At 56.3% G+C, this 22,871-nt stretch overlaps 1 protein-coding gene across 2 annotated transcripts in view; it reads right to left on the bottom strand.

The window, feature by feature from the left end:
• Positions 1-3,260: 3,260 nt before the first annotated feature.
• The window catches only part of MRC2 (mannose receptor C type 2), a 60,028-nt gene continuing 40,417 nt past the window's right edge, over positions 3,261-22,871 (bottom strand). The window contains exons 8-30 of one of the 2 annotated variants that reach the window (NM_001369911.1): positions 22,666-22,820; positions 21,173-21,280; positions 18,420-18,535; positions 17,702-17,850; positions 16,654-16,871; positions 15,192-15,334; positions 13,740-13,842; positions 13,347-13,485; positions 13,200-13,235; positions 12,797-12,957; positions 12,643-12,710; positions 11,648-11,748; positions 11,215-11,351; positions 8,475-8,589; positions 8,189-8,352; positions 7,901-8,009; positions 7,172-7,410; positions 6,867-7,035; positions 6,619-6,768; positions 6,179-6,298; positions 5,755-5,934; positions 5,063-5,089; positions 3,261-4,960 (exon numbers count right to left, since the gene is read on the bottom strand). In NM_001369911.1, coding sequence (NP_001356840.1) covers positions 4,737-4,960; positions 5,063-5,089; positions 5,755-5,934; positions 6,179-6,298; positions 6,619-6,768; positions 6,867-7,035; positions 7,172-7,410; positions 7,901-8,009; positions 8,189-8,352; positions 8,475-8,589; positions 11,215-11,351; positions 11,648-11,748; positions 12,643-12,710; positions 12,797-12,957; positions 13,200-13,235; positions 13,347-13,485; positions 13,740-13,842; positions 15,192-15,334; positions 16,654-16,871; positions 17,702-17,850; positions 18,420-18,535; positions 21,173-21,280; positions 22,666-22,820 — 3,131 coding nt within the window. In that variant the 3' untranslated portion in view covers positions 3,261-4,736. The remainder of the gene's footprint in view (positions 4,961-5,062; positions 5,090-5,754; positions 5,935-6,178; positions 6,299-6,618; positions 6,769-6,866; positions 7,036-7,171; positions 7,411-7,900; positions 8,010-8,188; positions 8,353-8,474; positions 8,590-11,214; positions 11,352-11,647; positions 11,749-12,642; positions 12,711-12,796; positions 12,958-13,199; positions 13,236-13,346; positions 13,486-13,739; positions 13,843-15,191; positions 15,335-16,653; positions 16,872-17,701; positions 17,851-18,419; positions 18,536-21,172; positions 21,281-22,665; positions 22,821-22,871) is intronic. The other variant, NM_001192670.2, reaches the window with a different exon arrangement.

Genomic DNA, 22,871 nt, shown 5'->3' with positions numbered 1-22,871 from the left:
AATCAGGTGTCCCTCCCCCGCTGCCTCAGGAATGGAGGCCAGAGAAAAAGGAAAGGAGAGAGGTCACTTTTAGCCCTTACACTCAAAACAGGCTTCTGAAACTCAGCACAGATGTCTCAGGTTGAGACAGAGTTCTTGAGCCTCAGAGTCTGACTGTAAGATCATGGCGGGGGAGGGGGGGTTCTCTCCTGTATCCCATCCCCCAACCTTTTTATAGAGCAGGGAGGGTGGAGAAGTGATCAGCCAAGTCCTTCCCCTCTCGGTGCCTCTGTTTCCTCGTCTGTCAAGGGGCACAGTCACAACCAGCTGATGATATGTTGAGAGGATAAAATGAGTTTATTCATGGTAAGCAGTTAGAACAGGGCCATACCTAGTAAATAATAAGTATCTTGATCATTGCCATCATCATGGAGGAATGGCCCGTCTGAGGCAATGTCCCCGAGTTCCCTGCAGCCCCAGAGTAGGAAAAGACACCATCCAAAAGTTTCTCAGGTCCCAGAGAGAGATAGATAGGCCTCCCTGAGTAAGCCGGCAGGGCTGTGCAATGACCGAGGAGGGCCAGACCCCCGGACACACCACAGGACCTCAGAACTTAAGAGATGCCCGGCAGGAAAGAAAAAAAAAAGCTGACTAGAAAACCTGAACCGACCAGGGTTTCCCTGGAATGGCTACAGTTCTGCCATCAGCCACTATCAGAAGCTAGTCCATTTTCTGCTTTGACTGCGAGCAACAAATCCATTTCAAGGGGGAAATGCATGCATGCTGCTTTGTCCCTTTCCTTTCTCCAGGGCTGGCCTCCCTGGCTGCTTTGCTGGACAAGGATTGCCACCTGCAGATCCAACGGGGCCGATTCAGTGGGGAGTCGAGACTAAAGTCAGCCTTCACTGGGCCTCCTGGCCCCACTGACCCCTGAGACAGAGACCTGAACATCTGAGCACTTTGATCTCACGCCAGTCTCACTCAAGGCCGCTCCATGTTCCCTCCACCGCCCTTCCCTTTCCTCCCGCTTCCTGCTCGCCTTTCTCGGGAACTGCCTCTCCCTCCAGATGCAGTTCTTGACCTTGTCCCTGCCACAGACTCCTGCCCTAGTGCTCCAGGCAGCTTGGCAGGGCCCGGCCAGCTCTGTTCCAGGAGAGCCATGTGGTGCGGCTGGCCGGCTCCTCACCCCTGCGGCCTCGCAGTGCTGCCCGCTGGGCCAGGCCAGCTCCGCCAGGACACCTGGGAGCAAGCCATCTCTGATCTGACAAGAAGAGGTTGTGAGAAGGCCTGACACCACTCTCTGGAGAGCGGCCCGTTCATTCATGGATTCAGCGAGCCGTCCCGGAGGCCAGGTGGCCAGAGCTGAGCCGGTTTTCGCCCCACCAGTGCCGGCTGGGCTTGGAGCCTGGATTCAGTGCCCTGTGCCCAGGCACCAGGGGCTGGGTCTCAGGGCATCATAGATGGAATGTAGAAAGGCTGAAGGCCTATTGCATGGAAATGAGCAGAAAGAAAGGAGTTTCTCCCACGCACCCTACCAGAACCAGCATTGGCCGGGGGCCAGAGGCAGATGACCCCAGTCCCAAGCCTTCCTCCTGCCCACAGAGAGCCACCCGGAGTCCCCCAGCCCTCCCCTGGGCAGGCAGGAGCCCCCAAGCAGAACAAGGTCTATGGGGAGCCCCCAGGTGCATGTGAAGCTGTCTGAAATGCTTCTGGGTGGGGATTCAGGCTCTGGCAAAGACTAAAGCCACCTGAGGAAAAGAGAGAAGAGTGGGGAACAAGTATTTCTGGAGTGATTTAAACCAGGGGTCCCCAACCTCCGGGCCATGGACTGGTATCTCCTGTCAGATCAGCGGCAGCATTAGATTAGAAATAAAGTGCGCAATAAATGTAAGGCGCTCGAATTACCCAAAAAACCATCCCTCTCCTCCCGGTCCTTGAAAAAATTGTCTCCCATGAAATCTGTCCCTGGTGTCAGAAAGGTTGAGGACTGCTGACTTAAACCTCTGGACACACAGCAGCCACTGGCCCCAGGTAGCCTTGGGGCATTTGGGTCCTCACTCCTTCAGCTGCTTCTCCCACCCCCAAACCCCACCTGGGAGCCTGTGTCCCTGCCTTCACCCCTAGGCTCTTCCTATCTCTCAGGGCAAGGGTCAGCAGCCAACTCCCCAAGGGGCTTGGGCTCAGCCTGCCCTAGCCATCTGTGAGTTGTGGCTAATGGCCGGGCACTCAACTCACAAAGGGAGCTGTTCCCCACTGTGGAGGGCTAATCACTTCAGGCTGAAGTGGATTAATCATTAAGGACCCCCACACACACCCACAGGATTGGGGCTCCCTCCCTGAAGTGACCAGGCCCCTCTGTGTGTCCTGCTGCTGCTACAGAGAGAGGAGAATAGGAAGAGGGCCTTGGGTTTCCAAGGCTCCGAAAAGGCGCTCCCAGATTCAGACATGGCACCTCGTCTACCCCACTGTGCTGGAGTCACTTTCTCAGTATCTTTTCCTATCATATGGGCTTAGGCTTTGAACCACGTGACAGGATTACCGATTTAGAAAACAAGAAACTTGCGTTTAAAAATCACCAAGGCCAAACATGCATGTGCACACAACCTCGCCAGTTGCCACAGACAAAATGATCCAAAGCTCCGGCTGCAAAGGTCAGACTAGCCATTCCCACTGACTTCCTGCTGGACCTGACATCCACATTCAGGCTTTCTAGGCCTGCCTTCAAGCCTCAGGCAACCAGGCCCCACCACGCTCCAGCCAGCCTGGCCTCCTCACTGGTCATCTGAAGCCCCAGGGGCCCCGCGGCAGGACCCAGCCCCCTCCCCCTAGCGTTCCCCAGCCCAGGACCTGGCCCGGATGCTTGCACCACCTCCCACCCACCTCCTTCAGGTTCCAGCCTCACTGCCACTGGAGAGACCCACCCCAACCACCCAGCCCAAAGCAGCTCCCGGCCCCTCGGCCTGCTTCAAGCCTTCTCACTGCACCCAGCGCGACCTGGAACAGTTGACCATCCTTGGCTGTCAAGGTCTTCTCTGTTTGCGGCTCTAACTCCAGCTCAAACATCCTGAATGGAGGTGATGGTGGTGGGCGGGGTCCTGTGACCCCCTCCCCTGCCTCAGGGCAGTTTCAGAGCCCACACTACCCAGGGACAAATGTGTACTCACTGTCTTGCAGCTCAAATGCAGGTCTGTCTTGGAAGCATGGTGGTGTGGGGCCCCCACCGCGGTCTGGCAGGGGTACCTCACACGCTGGCCTGGGAGCCACAGCCCAGAGACAAGCAGTACCAGCTGACGTTTATGGGACAATTACAGCTCGAGCGCCAAGGCCCTGTGCAGATTGCTTTGCCCAGGTGATCTCACTTAATCCTCAACCTCCTTAAAGGAGCTCGGGAGGTGCATCCTGTTCTCCTGTTTTACACTTTGAAAGGGGAGCCAAGTTGCCCAAGCTCACGCCACTGTCCTTTGGCTCCTGAATGCTTACTCTCACACGTATCCCCAGGAGCAGAGAGAAGGCTGGGGTCCCGTGGCCCCAAGACAGAAGCAAAACAGATGCAAGCCCCCCAAAATAACATGTATCTTTGAAGCAGTATGAAGGACAAGACTCCCAACAAAACAAAGTGGGGACCCTTCTCTCTCAAGCCTCTGAAAGGTGTTTTATTTGTTTGCTTTTCTTTTATCTTTTTCTTTTTAAAACAATAATGGCACATTAAAAAAAATTAAGAACTACAAAAAGGACCGTGTCTTGGAGTCTGTGCTCACATTGCCCTGGGCCATGGCGCCAGGACTGGTGATTCTAACTGGGGCTCCGGCCTCTTGGAAAGGTTCTGGGTGGGTCGTCTCCCCCACACAGGGGCCACTCCAGGGGGTTCAGGTGCTGCTCCTCTGGGCCCCCCTTAGAGGGCGCACCCCAGCTCCCACTGACCCTGGCCAACCACCTTCTCTCTCTCCAAACTACAGCCAGGACCTGAAAACCTTAGGGAACTTACTTTGGTCCCCACAGGGGACTTTACAGGGACAGAGCCCTCCTCTGACCGGCAGGAGATGACACCCCAGCCCAGCCCGGTCATCCCCAGGAGGTCAGGGTGTCTCTCCCCGGACCTGTCTCCAGCCCAGCTGATACCACAGTGATGCTCCGGTCCTCAGTCCCAGCCCAGAACCCTCCCGTCATGCCCTACGGCCACCCCAGCAGGCACACAATTGACAAATGCTCACCCTGTGACCCCCACCAACAGCAAGAGAGGGCTCCCCAGACCCCAGGGCCCTGGCTCAGAAGGAAGGGCTGGGAGAGCAGGCAGGATGCAGGGCGGGCGGACAGCGGGTGGGGGGCAGGGAGGATGTGGGACGAGGAGCTGAGCTGCCAGGGTAGGGGAGAAGCGACAGAGGCCGGCTGAGGGCTCAGGGAGGCTCCTCAGACTTTGCAGCGAGAAGAGGGGGTCCCAGGGTTGGGGGACAGGCCTGGGGGGTGGGGGCAGGGAGAAAGAGGCTCCTGTCCTGCCTCCGGTGACCATGGGGGTACAGGCCCGGGTGACAAGACCTTAGGGCCCCCCCAAAAGGAAACGCCATGCTGCACTCAGCCAGGCCTCAGCCCAGCCCTCATGGGAGGGAAGGACCCCACCAGCCCAGGCCCTGCCAGCCTCAGCTCCCCACAGCGCTCCCCAGGGCGCCACCTCCCCCCATAGGCCGACTGGACCGCAGCTGGTGGGGCGCCCAGCTCCCCCGGCCCCGCCCACGCCCTCGGCCCCGCCCACGCCCTCGGCTCTACTCCTGCTGCTCGTTCATTTCCATGTCGGACACCAGGATGTTCTTCTCGGTGGCCTCGCTGGGGCCGGAGGAGCTGCGGCTGTAGCGGGCACCCTCGAAGGCCCCACGCTCGACGCTCTGTCGCCGCCGGTAGAGAATCAGGGCAGCCGTCAGCAGAGCCAGGAGCAGGAGCACCGCCATCAGCACCACCACCAGGGCCGCGGGGTTCTCCGGGAGGGCTGCTGTGGCCGGAAGGACCCTTGGTCAGAAGCCCCGCCATGCCCGCCCGCTGCCCAGAATGACCAGGACCCGGGGGGAGAGGGCTAGTCCTGCCTGCCACTCACCTGATGGGGAGAAGCTGCTCGCCTCAGCTGTAGGGGAGGAGGGACCAGTTAACAACAGTGGTAGTAACAATACAGTAATAATAAGCAAACATGCAAGAACATTTCCTGCAGTGCCAGACACTTCATTGGCTCATTTACTTCTCTCATAGGTACTCTTATTACTGTTGTTGTTTAGCCGCAGAGTCGTGTCCGACTCTTCTGCAACCCCTTGGACTGTAGCCTGCCAGGCTCCTCTGGCCATGGGATTTCCCAGGCAAGAATACTGGAGGGGGTTGCCATTTCCTCCTGCAGGGGATCTTCCCAACCCAGGGACTGAACCCGCATCTCCTGCGTTGGCAGGGAGATTCTTTGCCACTGAGCCACCTTCAAAGCCCATAGGTACTTTTATTACCCCATTTTACATGAATAAACCGAGGCCAGAGAGCTTGAGCAATTTACCCAAGGTCACAGAGTTGGCAAACGGTTTGGCCTGGGCTCGAACCCCATATCCCTGCCTTTAACCACTACAAAATGGTTACTGTCTACCAATGGCTGTCTACTCTGGCAATTTTCAGGAAGGGCCAGTCCTTGGTACAGACCAATTGATCCCAGAGGAGGGTCCCGGTGACCCCAGGCCTCCCATCCACTGTGTGGCCTGCAGAATGAGCAGCGGCCCGGGCCCCCCCGCCCCCCAGCACCAATGTCTCCCGCACCTCGAGGGAGCTTACAGACGACGCCCATGCTGATGTTGGTGCAGGCCCCCGGGCGCCACAGCCCGCTGCTGCTCTGGATCCAGTAGCAGCTGTTGTGGCTCAGCATGCTGGGGCCCAGGCCCGGGGGCCCCCAGTTGGAGTAGTTCACAGCTGTGTTGTCCTGCCAGACCAGGGTGCCCCCTGTGGGAAAGGTGGCATGGGGGGGTGCATTGTTGGGGATGGGGGGGCAGCGAAATGGAGCAGAAGCAGCTGGGAGAGAAGAGGCCTGTTCTAGAAAACCCCCACATCCCACAGATCCTCACCCCCCTCCCACAGGCCCTCACCGCCCACCCCGCCACCCTTCACCACCAGCCAAGCCCCAGCGGAGGGCCTCCCGCTGTAGCCCGAGGCCTGCCCCTCCTGACCCTATACCCAGGAGGCCCACCTTTGGGGTTGAAGTTCATGCCCAGCCAGGCGCCCCGACTCTGGCCCTCAGAGCTCTGCAGATGCTCCCAGACAAACACGTTCTCCATCTCATCCAGGATGGACAGGACCGCGCCGCCCGCTGGACACAAAGGAGGCCGACGTCAGGGCAGGCGAGTCTCCTGGGGGGTAGCAGAGCCCCCGGAGAGGCCCCGCCCTCTTCCCTGGCAACCTGAATAGAGGATGGCATGGAGACGTGCGTGTAACGGGGGGCTACATTTACATCCATGTCCCGTCCCAGGTGGTCTGTGTGGATTGGACCCTGAGGGGCACTGAGAGGTGAGTGCAGCCGACAAGCAGAGTGCAGCACGGGGACTATATTCGTGGGGTCTCTGAGCGTCCTCGAGAGGGGTCGCCACCCGAAACGCCCAGGTGGGGGCGCTCGCCCCCTCCCCAGCCCACCTCTCTGGCAGCGCTGCAGCGCCTCCTTGTGGCCCAGCAGCAGCTCCATATGGAAGGAGTAGCAGTGCTCTCGGAAGGGAATCCATGCCGAGTCCGCCAGCCCCTGGGGACAGCTCCCGTGGTAGCTTATTCGTCGCGGAGGAGGGGGCCCTGTGAGGGGGGAAATGCAGGATTGAGGAAGTGGCCCAGGGTCCTCCTAGGGTCGGCTTCTCCCTGGCCAGCCCTTGCCCCAGCGGGTGGGCACTCACCGCCGTGAACTCCACACACAGCACCCTGCAACTTGGTGTCACAGCTGGTGGTGCGCCAGGCACCATCCGTGTCCACGTAGGCGCAGCCCCCGGGGTGCTGGGGCTCCCCGTCCTGCCAGCTCACGTAGCTCAGCGGCTCCTCCGAGACCCAAGAGTACCGCCGGGAGCCCTGGGCACAGGGGGCCATCAGGACGGGAGCAAGGGGACCAGCCAGGGCCGGATGGAGGGGGGTGGCCACGGAAGGCAGGGGGTTAGGAGGAGACAGGGAGGGAACTGGGGGTAGGGGGCCCCAGCCCAGTGCCTACCTCCTCACTGGCCAGCCCAATCCAGAGTGGCGTGCGCAGCCCTCGGGCGGCCTGAGTGAGGAAGGCCTGGGTGTAGGGGTCAAGCACGTGCGCCAGGCTGGCATTTCGGCTCTCACACAGCAACAGGGCGTCGTGCCAGCGCAGCGGCTTCTGCAGCAGCCGGAAGGTGCCGTTGAGGTAGGAGAGCTCAGCGCCCGGGGCAGGGGGCGACGCTGCTGGGGATGGGCTCAGGGAGGGGTCTACAGGGAAGGGGGCAGGACTCAGGCCGGGCTCTGCTCCCCTCACCCCATCCCCAGGCATGAGGCCGAGGGGGAACAGCAGGCAGAGACCAACTCTCCTTTGGGCATGGTAACCGTCGGTCACTGTTGTTATTAATAATATGTTCTTACTAGTAAAGGGATGAGGAACCTTGAGCCTGACCAGGAACCCAGGGCAGAGGGACCCCTGCTCAGAGCTGCAGAAGCCTCAGATGTTGAACCACGGGGTCCCTGCCACAATGCATGCCCAATGTCTTAGTTCTTCCTGGGTAGCCCTCCAAATCCCAAACCTTCCTCCTGCAACCCCTGGATGCTCACTGCCTGTCCCTCTGATCGGTGCCTGGCCTTTCTGCCCATCTGCTTCCCAAGCAGAGTGGTCCCCTGAGATCAGGGACCATGCCTCATTCCTCCTGGCTCGGCCCACAGCATCCAGCCCTGGGCTGAGGTTTCCAGGCTCCCGGGTGATACCTACCCGTGGCCTTCTGGCAGATGAAGCCATGGGTCTCCTCTGCACAGCTCCGGTCATCCCAGCGGCCAGTGAAGTGGGTTGAGGGGCTATGCAGGACCACGGCACAGCTGGTCTGGGGGGAAGGAGCCGCTCAGGGGAGCCCCAAGAGCTGCCTGCCTTGTGCCACCACCCCCAAAAGTCTGTACTATGAGCAAAGAGGTTGCAAGGGGGTCCCCAGGTGTGAAGACACGTGCTGCGGGCCAGGGCGGGTTAGCGGGTGAAGAGGAGAGCATGGGGCAGGGGCTTCCTCACCGGTATGTTGCCGCTGGGAGCAGGGCTAGGGCCAGAGGGCTCCCCAGGGGCCCAGTTGGCGTACTGCAGAGGCTCCTGCTCCACCCACTGGAAGTCCCTCTTCGAGGCATGGAGGCCAATCCAAAGGTCAAAGGTCACATTGGGCAGGCTGGCTGTGATGAACGCTACAGTCCCCCAGAAGAGACCGTGATGAGCCACAGGGCAGCAGCCCCCTCCTCATTCTGCTCTAGCCGTCTAGGGGGACGGTATCAGAGGATTCTGGGGCCTCCCCCTGGGCTGACCCTACCTTGCTCTAAGGGGTTTGCAATGGTGACCAGTTGGGCCTCTTGCTGTTCACAGGAGAACTGTGCCTCTGACCACTTCACCCGGTCCTGGGGGTCCTGGCCTTGGATTCTGAAACACTGTGGGGCGGAGGGGGGAGGCGTGACACCCAGCTCCACCTCCCTGGCCCCCACACCCAGGAACTCCGACCCCTCAGCGCCAGGCCCTGGGGAGGCTTTGGGGGTTGGGAGAGAAAAACAGGAGAACCAGGACATCTGGGTCTCCTTGACCAAGGCTCTGATACCCTCCCGACCTGGCATGGCAAATTCACATACACTTGCCCACCCCTGAGGAATTTTAAAGTGGGAAGATTTCTCTGGGCCACCAAATGCTGCACTACCTATGACAGCAACCCCTGGGCCATGCCTGGGGACAAGGTCTGTCTGGTTCTTGGCTTCATATACTTCAAAGGCCTTCAACAGAATTATTGGTATCATTACAATGATGCTGACAAATTAAGAAAGGGACCGGTTACATATATGAAATATATTGTTTTAGATTAGGTGGAAGAAGCCATAAGAATAAGCTTTTGGAGCAATTCAATGACATGGAGAAATACTCAAAATACAACACTGAGGAAAAAAAGGTTGGCTACAAAATTGTGCTATTTAGTATGATCTCAATTACGGGGGAAAAGTCAGAAAGTGGAGTGACAAATATGGATAGTGGTTATCTCTGGAGAGTATAGATGAGTTTTAGTTTTTTTTGTTTCAAAATATAAATAATACATCTTACTCTTTTTGTTTTCTTTAAGGCAGAAAAGGTGTATTATTTGCTTGAATAATCTGAAGACAGTGAGAGCTCCATGACACTATGAGCTGGCTGCACTCCAGCGCATGACAAAGATTTATGGATTATGTTATCTAGTGTTAACTAATCTAATCCTCACAACTCAGTTAAGCAGTCTTACAGTGTCCGGCAAAGAAGGCATGATTCAAAGCTCATACTAAGGATGCCAGGGAAAACCACAAGGAAATAGCACACTTTGCTTCCTGGGATAAGCTCTTTCAGCCGCTAGATAAAAACAATGAAGGTCTAATCAGGTTGGATGAATCAGCCCATGGGTCACTAACCACTCTTGGAAAGAAACTCACACTCTAGAAGGAACATTTTGAAAACATGTTTAGAGGCACATCCATCCTGATTCTCTTGATTGCCTCAAACTCTCCTAGCTGTACACTCAAAATGGTTGGAAAGAGAATCTTCTAAATGTTGTTTTTTAAAAAATCTTCCAGAGACTTTTTTTAAACCCTCTCAATCAGTTCTTCTCAGTAGTTTATAAGGCAGATTCATTTAAATGCAAAAATTGATGAGCTAGTTTTTAAACAAAAATCGCAGAAGGACTGAAAAATTTAATTGGCATTTAACTGGCAGAAGGACTGAAAAATGGAGAGAAGGACTTAGAAAGCCCAGCCAATGATGGATGAACTTTCTTCATCTATTTGTCTTTGTAAGGCAATCTTTTCATCTACAACAACCATTCAATCCATGTTCTAAAATAATTTGAACTCCAAACAAGACCTGTGAAGTCTGAATCAGTGTCAGACCTAGATTTTTTAATAAAGTATAGGGACTTCCCTGGTGGTCCAGTGGTTAAGAATCTGCCTGCCAACGTAGGGGACACAGGTTCTATCCCTGGTCGGGGAATATCCCACATGCCACAGAGTAACTAAGCCCGTGGACTACAACGAAGAATAGCCCCAACTCGCCACAATTAGAGAAAGCCTGCAAAGGTCCTGCAAAGGAGGACCCAGTGCAGCCAAAAATAAAGAAATTAAAAATTAATAAATAAAAATAATGAAGCATATGTGATCACTTTGCTCTTATCAAAATTATTTAAAATAGTAATAATTATTATAATTGATCAATTGAAGACTGAGCACAAAATGTTTTTCATACCATTAAAAGGAAAATTTTTGAAAACTTAAAAATACTGTTTTAAAATCTTTCATTTCAGTTCAGTTCAGTCGCTCAGTCGTGTCCGACTCTTTGCAACCCCATGAATCACAGCTCGCCAGGCCTCCCTGTCCATCACCAACCCCCGGAGTTCACTCAGACTCACGTCCATTTAAAATCTTTAGCTCAGGCTTTAGATTGTTTTGTTCTTGTACATATTTTATTATATATGACATCAGTCACATTAATATGGAAAGTGAAAGTGAAGTCGCTCAGTCGTGTCCGACTCTTTGCGACCCCATGGACTACAGCCTACCAGGCTTCTCCATCCATGGGATTTTCCAGGCAAGAATACTGGAGTGGGGTGCCATTTCCTTCTCCAGGAGATCTTCCCATCCCAGGGATTGGACCCGGGTCTCCCTCATTGTAGGCAGATGCTTTTACCGTCTGAGCCACCAGGGAAGTCCCAATATGGAAGTAAATACATATATTTACTTTTGCACACATATGTAAGGCACACATATATATTTTGTATGTTCAACATTTTGTTTTTAATAAGAGTTCATTATCAAGATGTTTGGTGACCAAGGATCTAGAAAACTCACCAAACGATATGGGCAACGTTATTACTTTATGAACTGGAAGGTGTCACTACGCTGAGTTAGTGTCCGAGGGGTCTAGCCCTGGTCCTGGGGCTGAGCAGGGGAGAGGGTGGTAGGTTCAGGCCAGAGGCCATGACTCTGAGGTTGCCAGAGGGCCAGGACTCCTGAAGCTCAGCCTTCCCCTCAGGCCCCCTCCCTACTCCCTACCTTGTTCAGGAACTGGCTCCAGCCAGAGGGGCAGCCCCCTGTGGGCGGCAGGTCTGGGGGCTGCTGCTCTCTGGTGCTGTTGCGCCGCTTGCAGATGTAAGGCAAGGCTGTTGTGCACCTCTGGTCCCCCCAGTCCTCTGTGAAAAGTGAAGAGCAGTCACTCTGAGTGTGGGGCTGGGCTGCCAGCACCTGGCCTCACGCCCTGAGAGGAGGCGGGGCTGGGGCTCGGGTCCTGTGTCCAGCTCTGAACTCAAGTGCTCTGCGGCTGCTGGACAGGCACCGGCCTGCCCCTCTCTGGATCCAATCCTTTTTGGGTTGGGCGAACAGAGAGAATGAGAAGAGACTGAGGGCCCCTGCCTGGGCTCACCTCGCTGCCCTGAACACCAACCCTCCCCTCGGCTTCTGCACCCTCTCTGCCCTACCCTGCCCTCACCTCGGCTGGCCATCATGTACACGCACTTCTTGTCCTTGCCGATGGGCCGAGGTTTGCCGGGGGCCCAGGAGATGAAGTTTATAATGGAACCATCTGTCCACCTGCAATGGCACAAGCAGGAGTGATCCCAGTACAGGGCACCAGGTTAGACCTCCCCTGAATGCAGAAGCGAGGGGGCAGAGACCAGGGCCCAAGTCTAGGGGCTCAGGGCCACAGACTGAAGAGCGAGGCTACTGAGCTCAGTGCAGCAGGAGTCCAAGGACCCAGTGCCTTCCATTTCTCTAACTAGAAAAGAAGTCTAAGGATCCCAGAGCAGGAGTCCAGTGGCAACGCTGTGCTCAGACACTCATGTGCTCTCTGGTCTTTCTGGTAGGTGAGCCCTGAGCATGAAGAGGCCCCTCTGGACCATCATGTGTTCTTGCCCACGTCTTCAGTGGACCTTTTTCATGAGTGACCCCAGCATAATACGAATTGCTGTTATTTAGTGCCCATGGACAGAGGAGCCTGGTAGGCTGCAGTCCATGGGGTCGTGAAGAGTCGGACACGACTGAGCGACTTCACTTTCACTTTTCACTTTCATGCATTGGAGAAGGAAATGGCAGCCCACTCCAGTGTTCTTGCCTGGAGGATCCCAGGGACGGGGGAGCCTGGTGGGCTGCCGTCTATGGGTCCCAAAGAGTCAGACACGACCGAGTGAGTGAACAATGAGCTGGATGCAGCACCAAGGATTCAGACACCTTATTTTTAGTCCTAAGGACAACCCTACCAGGCAGGCCTCGTTGTTTCATTTTCTGGTGAGAAAACCAAGAGAGGCCCAGAAAGGTTAAGTCACTTGCTCAAGGCCACACAGCCCGCAAGGGGCAGAACCGGATTCAAAACCAAATCTTGTCTCTTGTGTGCGATGCTGCCTCTCATTTCCAGCCCGAGTCCCTGCTAGCCATCCACGCATGCGCCCCGCTGCCCAGCCACACCCACCGCCCGGCCAGGACTCCCACCTGAAGCGCCCGTCGCTCTCTGAGGTGTGCAGGCCGATCCACCAGTGCTGCTCCTGGCCCCGAGAGAACTGGGGAAGCCGGGCAGGCAGGTGAGGATTGGCAGGGCCTTTTCCCTGGCTCCCGGGCTGCCCTCCCTGCTTGCTGGCATGCCCACCTTCTGCAGGTTGTGCCCCAGGAAGTCCAGCTCGGCCTGGCTGTGCACTGAGACCAGTTCAGCCTGGAACCACGTGCAGATGCGCTGCGCCTGCGCCCACGTGGAGTGGTGCTCGAAGAACTTATACTCAGCCTCCTGGAAACGCAGCCATTCCCGCCGGCCTGCAGGGGCAGCATGTGGGTGGAGTCCAGGCTTCGGCTGCCTGCCCACCCCGCCCAAGGAGGACAAGGCGGGTTCAGGGCAGCCAGGGCAGGCGGGCCTGCGAGCCCATCTGACCTGGACCAGTAATGTGCCCCGATCCCCTTTTCCCTCGGCTCAAACCCTTAACCCCCTTCCCTTCTGTCCTGGTCAAGCCCTTCCCTGGCCGGCTGCCACGGGGTGTGGGATGGACAGGAAGCCTCACCTTGCGGGCTGACGTCAGGCTCCCGCACGTCCGTGCCTACGGGGACAACAGGGACAGACACGCTGCAGAGAAGGGAGACCCTTCCTTGGACCCCGGGCCCTGCTGCCCGTCATCCCTTGCCCGGTCCGGCAGCGCCGCCCCACCAACCTCGAGGGATCTTGCAGATCCAGTCCAGCTGCGTCTCGCACTGCATAGCCACCCACTGCAGGGAGGCCAAGTCGAGCACCGTGCAGCTGCGGATGTCATCATCGTCGTGCCGGCTCCGGTCGAAATTGTGGTAAGAGAACTGGTGACGTCAGAGGGGGAGAGGGGCCTCAGGCACAGGCTACCCACAACCCCAGAGCAGACCAACGAGAGGCCTGGCATAAGCTGCGACCCCCCCCCCCCGCGCCCCAACCTGGGCTAGGCACCCCCACCACCCTCTCCTTGCCATAGGCCCTGCCTCTACTGAACCTCGTGCACCTTCGAAAGGCCACGCCCACTCCAAAAGGCCACGCCCACATCCCGTCCATCCGCCCCGCTTCCTCCAGGCCCCCTTACCCCAAGTCCATCACTCCAGCGCCAGCTCTGCCCGGCTCCGGGGTCTCGGCGGTTCAGGCCGATCCAGAACCAGTGCTGCTCGTGGATCTCGGGCTCTGATTCACTTCAGCACAACCCAGGGGTGGAGACAGAAGGCATGGGGAGGGTCAGAGTTGTAGGGGAATCCTTGCAGTTGTGACTCGGGCAGTCCCGGGGGCCTGGAGCCTCTCCATCTGGGGTTCACACTGAAAACACTGTTGAGCCCACCGTAAAATGTCTTCTCCCCAGAGAGAACTGGGCCAGCTGGGCCGGGCACCCCGCTCACTAACTGAGGGCAGATGTGGCCTGGCCCCTTCCACTGCTGCCCTTTGGGTAGGGTGTGCCCCTCCAGCAAGTCTGCAGACTTCCACTTTAGGAAATAGACAGGGGCAGTGCATAGACCTGGGGCCATGGACTCAAACACACCTCGACTCCAGTCCTAGGTCATCCCTGGACCAGCTAGCTCTGTGACCGTGGGCAAATAACCCAACCTCTTGATCAGCCCACAAGGGATAATGTCTACTTTGTAGGGTTGAGGAGAGCATTGAATGTGGGTTCAATGTTTACTGCAGCCTCTGGCACACAGCGAGAAGCGATCAACATGGGCTCTAATAATCACTAGTCAAATAATGTCATTGTGCTGTTTGCTGGGAGGAGACGTCCCTGGAATTAAGATCTGGAAACCTGGATCCATTTGGATGTTTCCCAAGGCTAAGGGATGATGGGGTTGTGTGTCATAGGAACCCACGAGACAGAGACAGGGTTCTGGGGGGAACCCCCATGGGTAAATGCTCACTTTTGCAGCCTTTCTCGTCCTGTCTCTCAGGAAAAGCTGTTTATTGAGAAGTGTGGGTTATTATGGGATGGTGTAGGGTTACAGGAAGGGGCACTCACTTGGATAAGCTTATAGATTTTGCCAAGGAGAAGGAAAGATGGTAAAGATTAGGGTTGTATGTGTGCTCAGTCAGTCGCGTCTGATTCTTTGTGACCCCATGGACTATAGTCCACCAGGATCCTCTGTCCTTGGGATTTCCCATGCAAGAATACTGGAGTGAGTTGCCATTCTCTTCTCCAGGGGAATCTTTCCGATCCAGGGATTGAACCTGCATCTCCTGTGTCTACTGCACTGAAGGTGGATTCTTTACTGCTGAGCCACCAGGGAAGCCCCTAAGGGTTAGGGTTAGGTTTGTGTGATCTGAGAGTCCGAGAGGGTGCTGTTGGCTCACATGAGCAACACAGGATCTCCGACTCCAGCGAGACCAGGGTTACTTAAGTGGGGACAGGGCAGGCCTGGCACTAGCAGCAGACACACAGGTCATTCCAAGCCTCGGGCAAACCTCGCTGGGGTCCCCTTCCCCCTGCCCACTGCCCTGTGTCCAGCAAAACCAAGAGCCCCACACACGTGCACATGGGCCAGCGCCTTAAGCTCAGTACCCGAAGATCTTGTTGAGCATGTTGGCCACAAAGTGCTCCTCTTCGTAGCTGGCCAGGCTCAGCAGCTGGGCCCCCAGCTCCTGGCAGGCCCCCTGGGCCTGGACCCAGGTCTTCTTATCCTGCAGCCGCTCCGAGCTGAACACCTGCAGGGGCAGAGTCCAAGCTGTCCCCCGGCCCACCTCCCCACGGGACACTTGCCCTCCATGACTTGTGTGGAGAGGGGGCTGGGGCTTCAGTGGACAGGGTGTCGAGGCTAGTTAAGACAGCCCTGCTCATCAGAGAGGAAGCCCCTGGGGAGGAAAACTGGCACAGGCACCTCCCAGAGATGGTCCCAGTGACGAGTGGGGCAATCAGGGCTCTTATCCCAGCAGAGCCACAGTTTGCTGTGGGCAAGTCCCTCTGCTCCCTGGATTTCAGTATCTTTCTATAATAAAAGACCCTGGACTACCTCAGTGGCTCCCAAACCCAGCCAGGTTTAAAAACACAGATCACCAGGCCCCACCACAGCCCACTGAATCCCCATCTCTATAGTGACAGCCTGGAAGATTTTTAAATTTTTTTAAACCGAAGTACTTCTGTACTTTGGTTTAAAACATTGATTTACAATGTTATGTTAATTACTGCTGTACAGCAATGTGATTCAATTATAAATATATATATATGTGTGCGGGCTAAATCGCTTGTCATGTCCTATTCTTTGCAACTCTATGGACTGTAGCCCACCAGGCTCCTCTGTCCATGGGATTCTCCAGGCAAGAATACTGGAGTAGGTTGCCATGCCCTCCTCCAGGGGATCTTCCTGACCCAGGGATTGAACTCGAGTCTCATTATGTTTCCTGCAGTGGCAGGCAGGTTCTTTACCACTAGTGTTACCTGGGAAGCCCATAAATATATACAGATTCTTTTTTAATATTCTTTTCCATTATGATTTATCACAGAATATTGAATATAGTTCTGTGCTATACAGTAGGATCTTGTTCTTTACTTATTATATATATAAAAGCTTATATCTGCTAACCCAAACCTCCTACTCCATTTCTCTGCCAACCCCCTTCCCTTGGCAACCACCAGTCTCTTCTCTACATCTGTGATTTTGTTTCTATGTCATAGAAAGGTTCATCTCTGTCACATTTTAGATTCCACATATAAGGGGTCACATATAAATCACGCTCCCGGGGCAATTCTAAAGAGCTGCCAGCCTGGCCCCATCTGAGCGTCTCTAAAACTGATGGTCTCTGTGGGTTTTTCAATTCTTCAATTGTTTACTGAGCACCTGCTGTGCACCAGGCCTCAGAGGACACTGACAAGAGTTTCAACAGAAAGGACCTAAGGGGAGAAGTTTCTCTAGGGCCCACCTGCTCGGATCATGGCTGGGTCCCATCGGGACCACCCACCCCACCAGGGATGCTGTCTCTTTGCTCTTGTTTCTCTCCCCCCACCCCGAGGCCCACAGGCTGCCTACCTTATAGCAGTGCCGGAGTTTGGGATCTGAGCCCCAGCCCTGCGGACAGGCGCCGGTGAGGCTGGGCGTGGGGTCTAGCCCAGGCAGCTCAGGCGTCACGGGCGTGCCCAGGCTCTGGCGGCAGATGTAGCGAGCCCGGAACGATGTGCAGTTCTTCACCTCCCACAGCCCCATGGCACTGCCTGTGGCCAGGGCCACGCAGCCCCCACGGCTGTACCCTGGAGGAGGGAGGAGGGGACCCACACACTGAGCCCTGCCCCACATCCCCGAGGGGCACCTCCATGGCCCCCGCATGGGGAGCCAGCTTGGCCATCTCTGCAGGGACATGTGCTGTGGGGTTGGGGGTGGCAGGGCTGGAGAGAGCAGGAAGGAAATGGAGGCAGAAGCCTCACTCTGTGTTGGCTCCTGTGAGATCTTAGGCAAGTTGCTTAACCTCTCAGAGCCTGTTTCATCATCTACTCCATCTTTGAAAAGGCTTAAAAAAGATAACAGGGGACTTCCTTAAAAAAGATAACAGTGGATTCACGGTTAAGAATCTTCCTTCCAAAGGGATATGGGATCGGTCCCTGGTTGGAGAACTAAGATTCCACATGCTGTCGGGAATGTGTACTGCAACCACTGAGCCCGCGAGGAAGACCCAGCACAGCCAAAAAAATAAAAAAATAAAAGATTTATAAAAAAAATTTTTTTTAAGATAATAAATGTGAAATAGCATAATAGGAAGCACTTGTTCTATGCCCACTATTCCAAGGGCTTTACATATATTAACCCATGCAAGCCGCATGTCAGCCCCGTGAGGAAAGAACCATTATCCCCATTGGACAGATGAGGAAACTGAGGCTCAAAGATGGACAGCTAATAAACTGCAAAGTCAGGACCTGAGCCAGGCATTTCAGCTCTGGAGGCCATCCTTCTATCCATATTACCACACTCTATGAATGCTGTCTCCTATGAAGCCCTAGGTCTCGGTCATGGCAGGGGTGATCCACCATGGCCCTCCCGGCTTCACCAAGGCACCGCTGAGAAGGGGGCTGAGTGAGGGGCTCACCAGGCTGGTCCCGGTTCCAGTGGGTGTACATGACCTCGTCCCCGCTGAGCCAGCGGAAGGAACCGGTGAAGTTGAGGTCCTGCAGGGCCGTCCAGAAGTACTCGCCATCCCAGTTGTAGATGAGGCTGCTGACAAAGGCCTGCTCGAACCTGCGGGAGAGAGGCTGGTCAAGGCAGGCAGCTCAACCCCCACAGCTCCGGGGGCCCCAGGCCAGACGGCCTGCTCAGGGAGCCTGGGTGCTGCAGCCGATCGGAAACTTGCTCAGGGAAGTGGGGACCCCTGGGGAAGCTGCAGCTGACACAGCTGACCCCCGCTGCTGTCTGCATCTCCACGCCTTGCTGAGAGAAAAATCAGACACGAGCCAACTCTTGCCTGGAGAATGCCAAGCACAGAGGAGCCTGGCGGGCTACAGTCCACGGGATGGCAAAGAGTCGGACAAGACTGTGAGACTAACTTTCACTTTTCAAGGCCTCTTTGGGGCATCCAGCCCACATAGAAGCCTGTTTCTGCCCCGGCCCAGGAACTGCCCCATGCTGGGGTCGCCTAATAAACAAGAGTCATTCTTATGATAATATTAGAAAAAGGCCCTGGAGATAGTTGAAGCTCAGAGGGACTCAATGCTCAAGTCCCTCTGGACTTGATGGCAGGCTGCTGGCCCTTCTGGTGGAGGGACCGCATTCGACCAGGACATAGGGGTGGGCTGGTCCCCCTCTCATACCTGTTGGTGATGGTGACCAGCTGAGAGCCGTGGTCGGTGCACAGGCGCCGGGCCTCACTGTAGGTCACCTGGTCCTCTCCCAGCCAGTAGCAGGAGGGGCTGTGCCACGTCCAACCCTGGCTCAAGAGAGTGGGCAGAAAAGGGGGTGTCTGGGGGAGGGCTTCTTCTCTCTCACTGATAAATCCTGGGGTGGGGATGCCAGCAGTGGCACCACTGAATTTTCTGCAGGCTTGAGCACAGGACTGAGGGGGCTGGTTTGACACCAGAGCTGGCTCTTCCTGTGCTGTCTGCACTGTGCCACGCCACACTGCCCCGCCTACCATCACCCACAGCTGCCAGGTCCAGAGTGGAAGCGTGGCCCAAGGGAGGCAGCCAGTCACCCGGCCTGTGGCCTGGCCAAGAAAGATGAGTGGCCCACTGGACTCCTCTCCCGGGTATTTGAACCAAGAGACGTATTGGGAAAACTGCCAGCTGGCTGGGAAATGAGAGCTGAAAAGCTGGGAGAGCGGCCAGCAAGTGGAGGGGGCTGGTTGATTCTCAGGGGCCTGGAGAAGCTGGAGTAATGGAATGGAGGCAGTGCCCGCCTGAGGGCGGTGGGGGCGGAGAACAAGCCCTCAGTGAGGGGCAGCAAAGTTACAGTAGACCGCCCGTCCTTCACGGCTGGCTCGCAACAGCCCCCCCAACCCACCCCAGGAGACCAGGGAGGCTTTACCCCACCAACCCATGGCCCCTTGGGTCGCCCTGAGGGCCTCTCCGCCCCTGCAGACAAGGACCTGAGGCTCTGAGACATTACATGGCTTGATTTTATACAGACTGTACAGGTGGAGCCCAGGCCTGAACCCACGCCACAGAGACTGCATCCATCCCCGCCACAGCCCTGCTCCTCCTAAAATGACCCCAGGTGCCTACCAGGGTCTTCGCCTCCAGCAGGCCTTTGAGGGGGATACCTGGGGCGGGGGCGGGGGCTGGAGCCCGGGAGAGAGGTGAGGTGGGGAGAGTGGGGCAGCCCCCTGGGCAGGAGCCAGTTCAGAACAAGCTGGTGTGTGTATATGTGTGTTTATGTATGTGTAGGTGTATGTGTTTAGTCGTATTTATGCATATGCGCATGTATGTGTATATGAGTATGTGTGTGTACGTGTGTATGTGTCATTGATGTTTAGTCTCTGAGTCATGCCCGACTCTTTGCGAACCTATGGACTGTAGCCCACCAGGCTCCTCTATCCATGGGATTTTCCAGGCAAGAATACTGGAGTAGGTTGCCATTTCCTAGTCCAGGGGATCTTCCCAACTCAGGGATCGAACCCACATCTCTTGCATTGGCAGGCGGATTCTTTACCACCGAGCCATCAGGGAAGTGTGTGTGTGTGTGTGTGTGTGTGTGTGTGGATATGTGTGTTTATGTATGTATGTATATGTATGTATGTATATGTGTGTGTTTGGGGGGCTTCCCTGGTGGCTCGGACAATAAAGAATCTGCCTGCAATGAAGGAGACCTGGGATCAATTCCTAGGTTGGGAAGATTCCCTGGAGAAAGGAATGGCAATCCACTCCAGTATTCTTGCCTGGAGAATTCCATGGACAGAGGAGCCTGGCAGGCTACAGTTCATGGGTCACAAAGTGTTGGACGTGACTGAGTAACTAACACTTTCTCTTCCTTTTCATATAGGTGTGTTTACATGTGTATGTATATGTGTGTATGGGGGGAGAGGCACAGACCCCCATATTCCAGCAGGACTGTGCTAAGACCCCTGGCTCTCTTGGGGTGTTAACCATGGCAGCTCAACAATCCCCCACCCACTCCAGGCCGGCCCTGGCATGGGACAGTTAGTAGTAGCCCCTCTGCTTCACCCAGCCTGGTCAGAGCCCCGGCCAGCCCCTAACCACGCTGGCCCCCACACTCTTCAGCCCGGTCCCGTGTGCTCTCCCTTCCTCCCCACTAGAGCTCATGCCTGCAGGCATTTCCTGCTCTCCCCTAGGGGAGAGTTCGGGGTGCAGGTGGGTGGGTGTGATAAGGCGGCTTGATCCAAAGGAAGATAGAGTGAGGAACCAGACTGGCAGTGAGGGGCCGGCAGGGGGAACGTGGCTTCGGCAGAGGGAGCCGCCAGGGGCCCAGACACCACAAAGTGGCCTTTATGAGCAGCCTGCCCACACGCTCCACACTGCTCACATCCCTGCCTGTCGGGGCAGGGAGGGGGGTAGGCGTGGGACTGAAGGAGGGAAACGGGTCAATCCCTCGCCCTCACCCTCACTCACACCCTGTCTCCCCGACTCATTCACAGGGAGGGTGACCAGAGTGGCCTGGTTCCCCCACCCCCACCCCAGGAGAAAGACAAGCACACACTGTGTCTGTGGCTGGTGTGCGTGCCAGCAAAGATGGGTGGGAAAGCGGGGGCTGGGGGAGAGCGAGGGTACACAGAGGAGACCTAGGTGGTCCCCAGCAGCCTCCACACAGGTGATGACTGGACCAGACTTGGGGGTGGGAGTGGGGGGCCCGCCTACCCCCACCTCCGAGTTCTCTGCAGCTTTCCATGGAGAGGGGGCTCAGGGCTGGGGTGGAGTGGGGAGCTCCACTTCCTCCCAACAGCTTTCTACCCCCACCCCACCTCATCCTGTATCACTCCTTCTGGATGGAGCAGTTTGGAGGGCAGGAAAAAGGAAGGATACCACAGGAGGCTGCGGATTCCTCCTGCCCTCCTGCCCCCGGGAGCCCCTCTGGCTGGCCCCATCCGGGGCAGCTCCAGAAGCACCCTCACCTTCCGGCAGCCGTGGTCCTCCTCGGCAGCCCCCTGGCTCAGCTGGCCTGCCTTCTTGCAAATGGACGGCAGGGACTGGTTACAGGGACTGTCGTTCCAGCGACCTTCCTAGGGACACAGGGTGAGGGGCAGTGTCAGTCTCTCTCCCCCAAACCTCCCAAACCTGGCCCTGCCTCTGACTTGCTGTGTGACTCCAAGCAAGAAGCTTGACCTCTCTGTGCTCCATGGTGGAAAATGGGTGGGGGCGTGCAGGATTAGTGCCATAAGCCTCACTAGGCTGATGTGAGCACAGAGTAGCTGTGCAGATGCCTCCAAACTTTGACAAGCACTGTCAAAATAGAAAAGGTGCTCATTTAAATTAGCTCACGTCATAAACACCAAGGACAAGCTGGCTAAGACAGATGAGATTCCCAGTTTGGCAAGGTGTCCAGTCAGTACTCGCAGATCCAGGGCAAGCAGAGACTGTGTGCCCAGACCCTCCCCTCGTTGATGGAGCTGAAGAGGAACTTAGTTCAGCCCCTCCTAACAGCTTTGGTGCTTCTGTGCTGAGTGCATCCAGCCAGCAGTTTTTGCCTGCCTCGAGTGCCATCCGGAGGGCAGAGGTGTCTGTGTGTCTCAGCCCCCAGGAAAATGTGCAGTATTTAGCAGATGCTCAATAAAAGCACGCGTTCTCAATTGTATCGGACTTTTTGTGACCGCATGGACTATAGCCCGCCAGGCTCCTCTGTCCACGGGATTTCTCAGGCAAGGATACTGGAGTAAGTAGCCATTTCCTAAAACAGCATCCTCTAAGCCAGACGCCTCTGGGGTCCCTGGCACTGTTGGCTGTATCTCAAGGCAGAATGTCCTCTCCGTCTCTGAGGTCGGTAGTCTGTCCTACGGTTTTGTCTTTTAAGGAACAGACTTACCTCTGCTTGAAACCCTGTATCAATTCCTTCATCCGCCCACACTGTCTGAACCACAGCCATGGCAGACAGTCACAACGCCACCATTTCTTGAGAGGACAGGACCCTGCCCTGGGGTAGGGCTGGCAGGGAGCAGCCCTGCCTGGGGAGCTTGTCCCCATAATGTGGGTTCTGACGCCACCTGCTGGCGGGGAAGTGCAGCCCGCAGGAGATCAAGATGATCGCCGGGAGACAAACGTCCAAAGGTTTCATTGAACTCCTTTAATCCTCATGAAGACCCTCTGAGGATGGCACCTTTAGAGTTCCACTGACAGCTGGGAAAACTGAGGCTAAGGAAACTCAGCTAAGGAAACCGAGGCACAGAGACATTAAGTAACTTGCCCAAGATGACCCAGCTAGTTGGAAGTGGAGAGGAGAGTCAAACCCTGGCAATCTCTCCACGCGGACGGGAAGGAGACAAATGGGGAGGAGGGATTCCGAGAGGCAAGGGGGTGGGGTCACAAGCAGGAGCCAATAACTGTACACCCCTCAGCTGCGGTGGCACCGGGAGGCGGGGTCTGGGGGCCCTGTGAGGAGAGAGGTTCTTACCGGCCCCCAGATGGTGACACAGTCCTCCAGGCTGTCTCGGAAGTTGTTGGGCTCAAAGGGGTGCCAATGGGTGAAGCTCACGAGGCTCCCGTCGGACCACTCAAAATTCATCTGCAGTTTCAGGTCGTTGAGACCAATCCACAGCTCCTCCACCTCTGGGGGGGTGCGGCAGGGGAGAGGGGACATCAGGAGGTCGGCCTTCTCCA

This window comes from Bos taurus, chromosome 19, assembly GCF_002263795.3.
Source record: "Bos taurus isolate L1 Dominette 01449 registration number 42190680 breed Hereford chromosome 19, ARS-UCD2.0, whole genome shotgun sequence".
Classification (NCBI taxonomy): Eukaryota; Metazoa; Chordata; class Mammalia; order Artiodactyla; family Bovidae; genus Bos; species Bos taurus.
The sequence above is the reverse complement of the archived record's forward strand: the minus strand, read 5'-3'. Positions and strand labels throughout refer to the sequence as shown.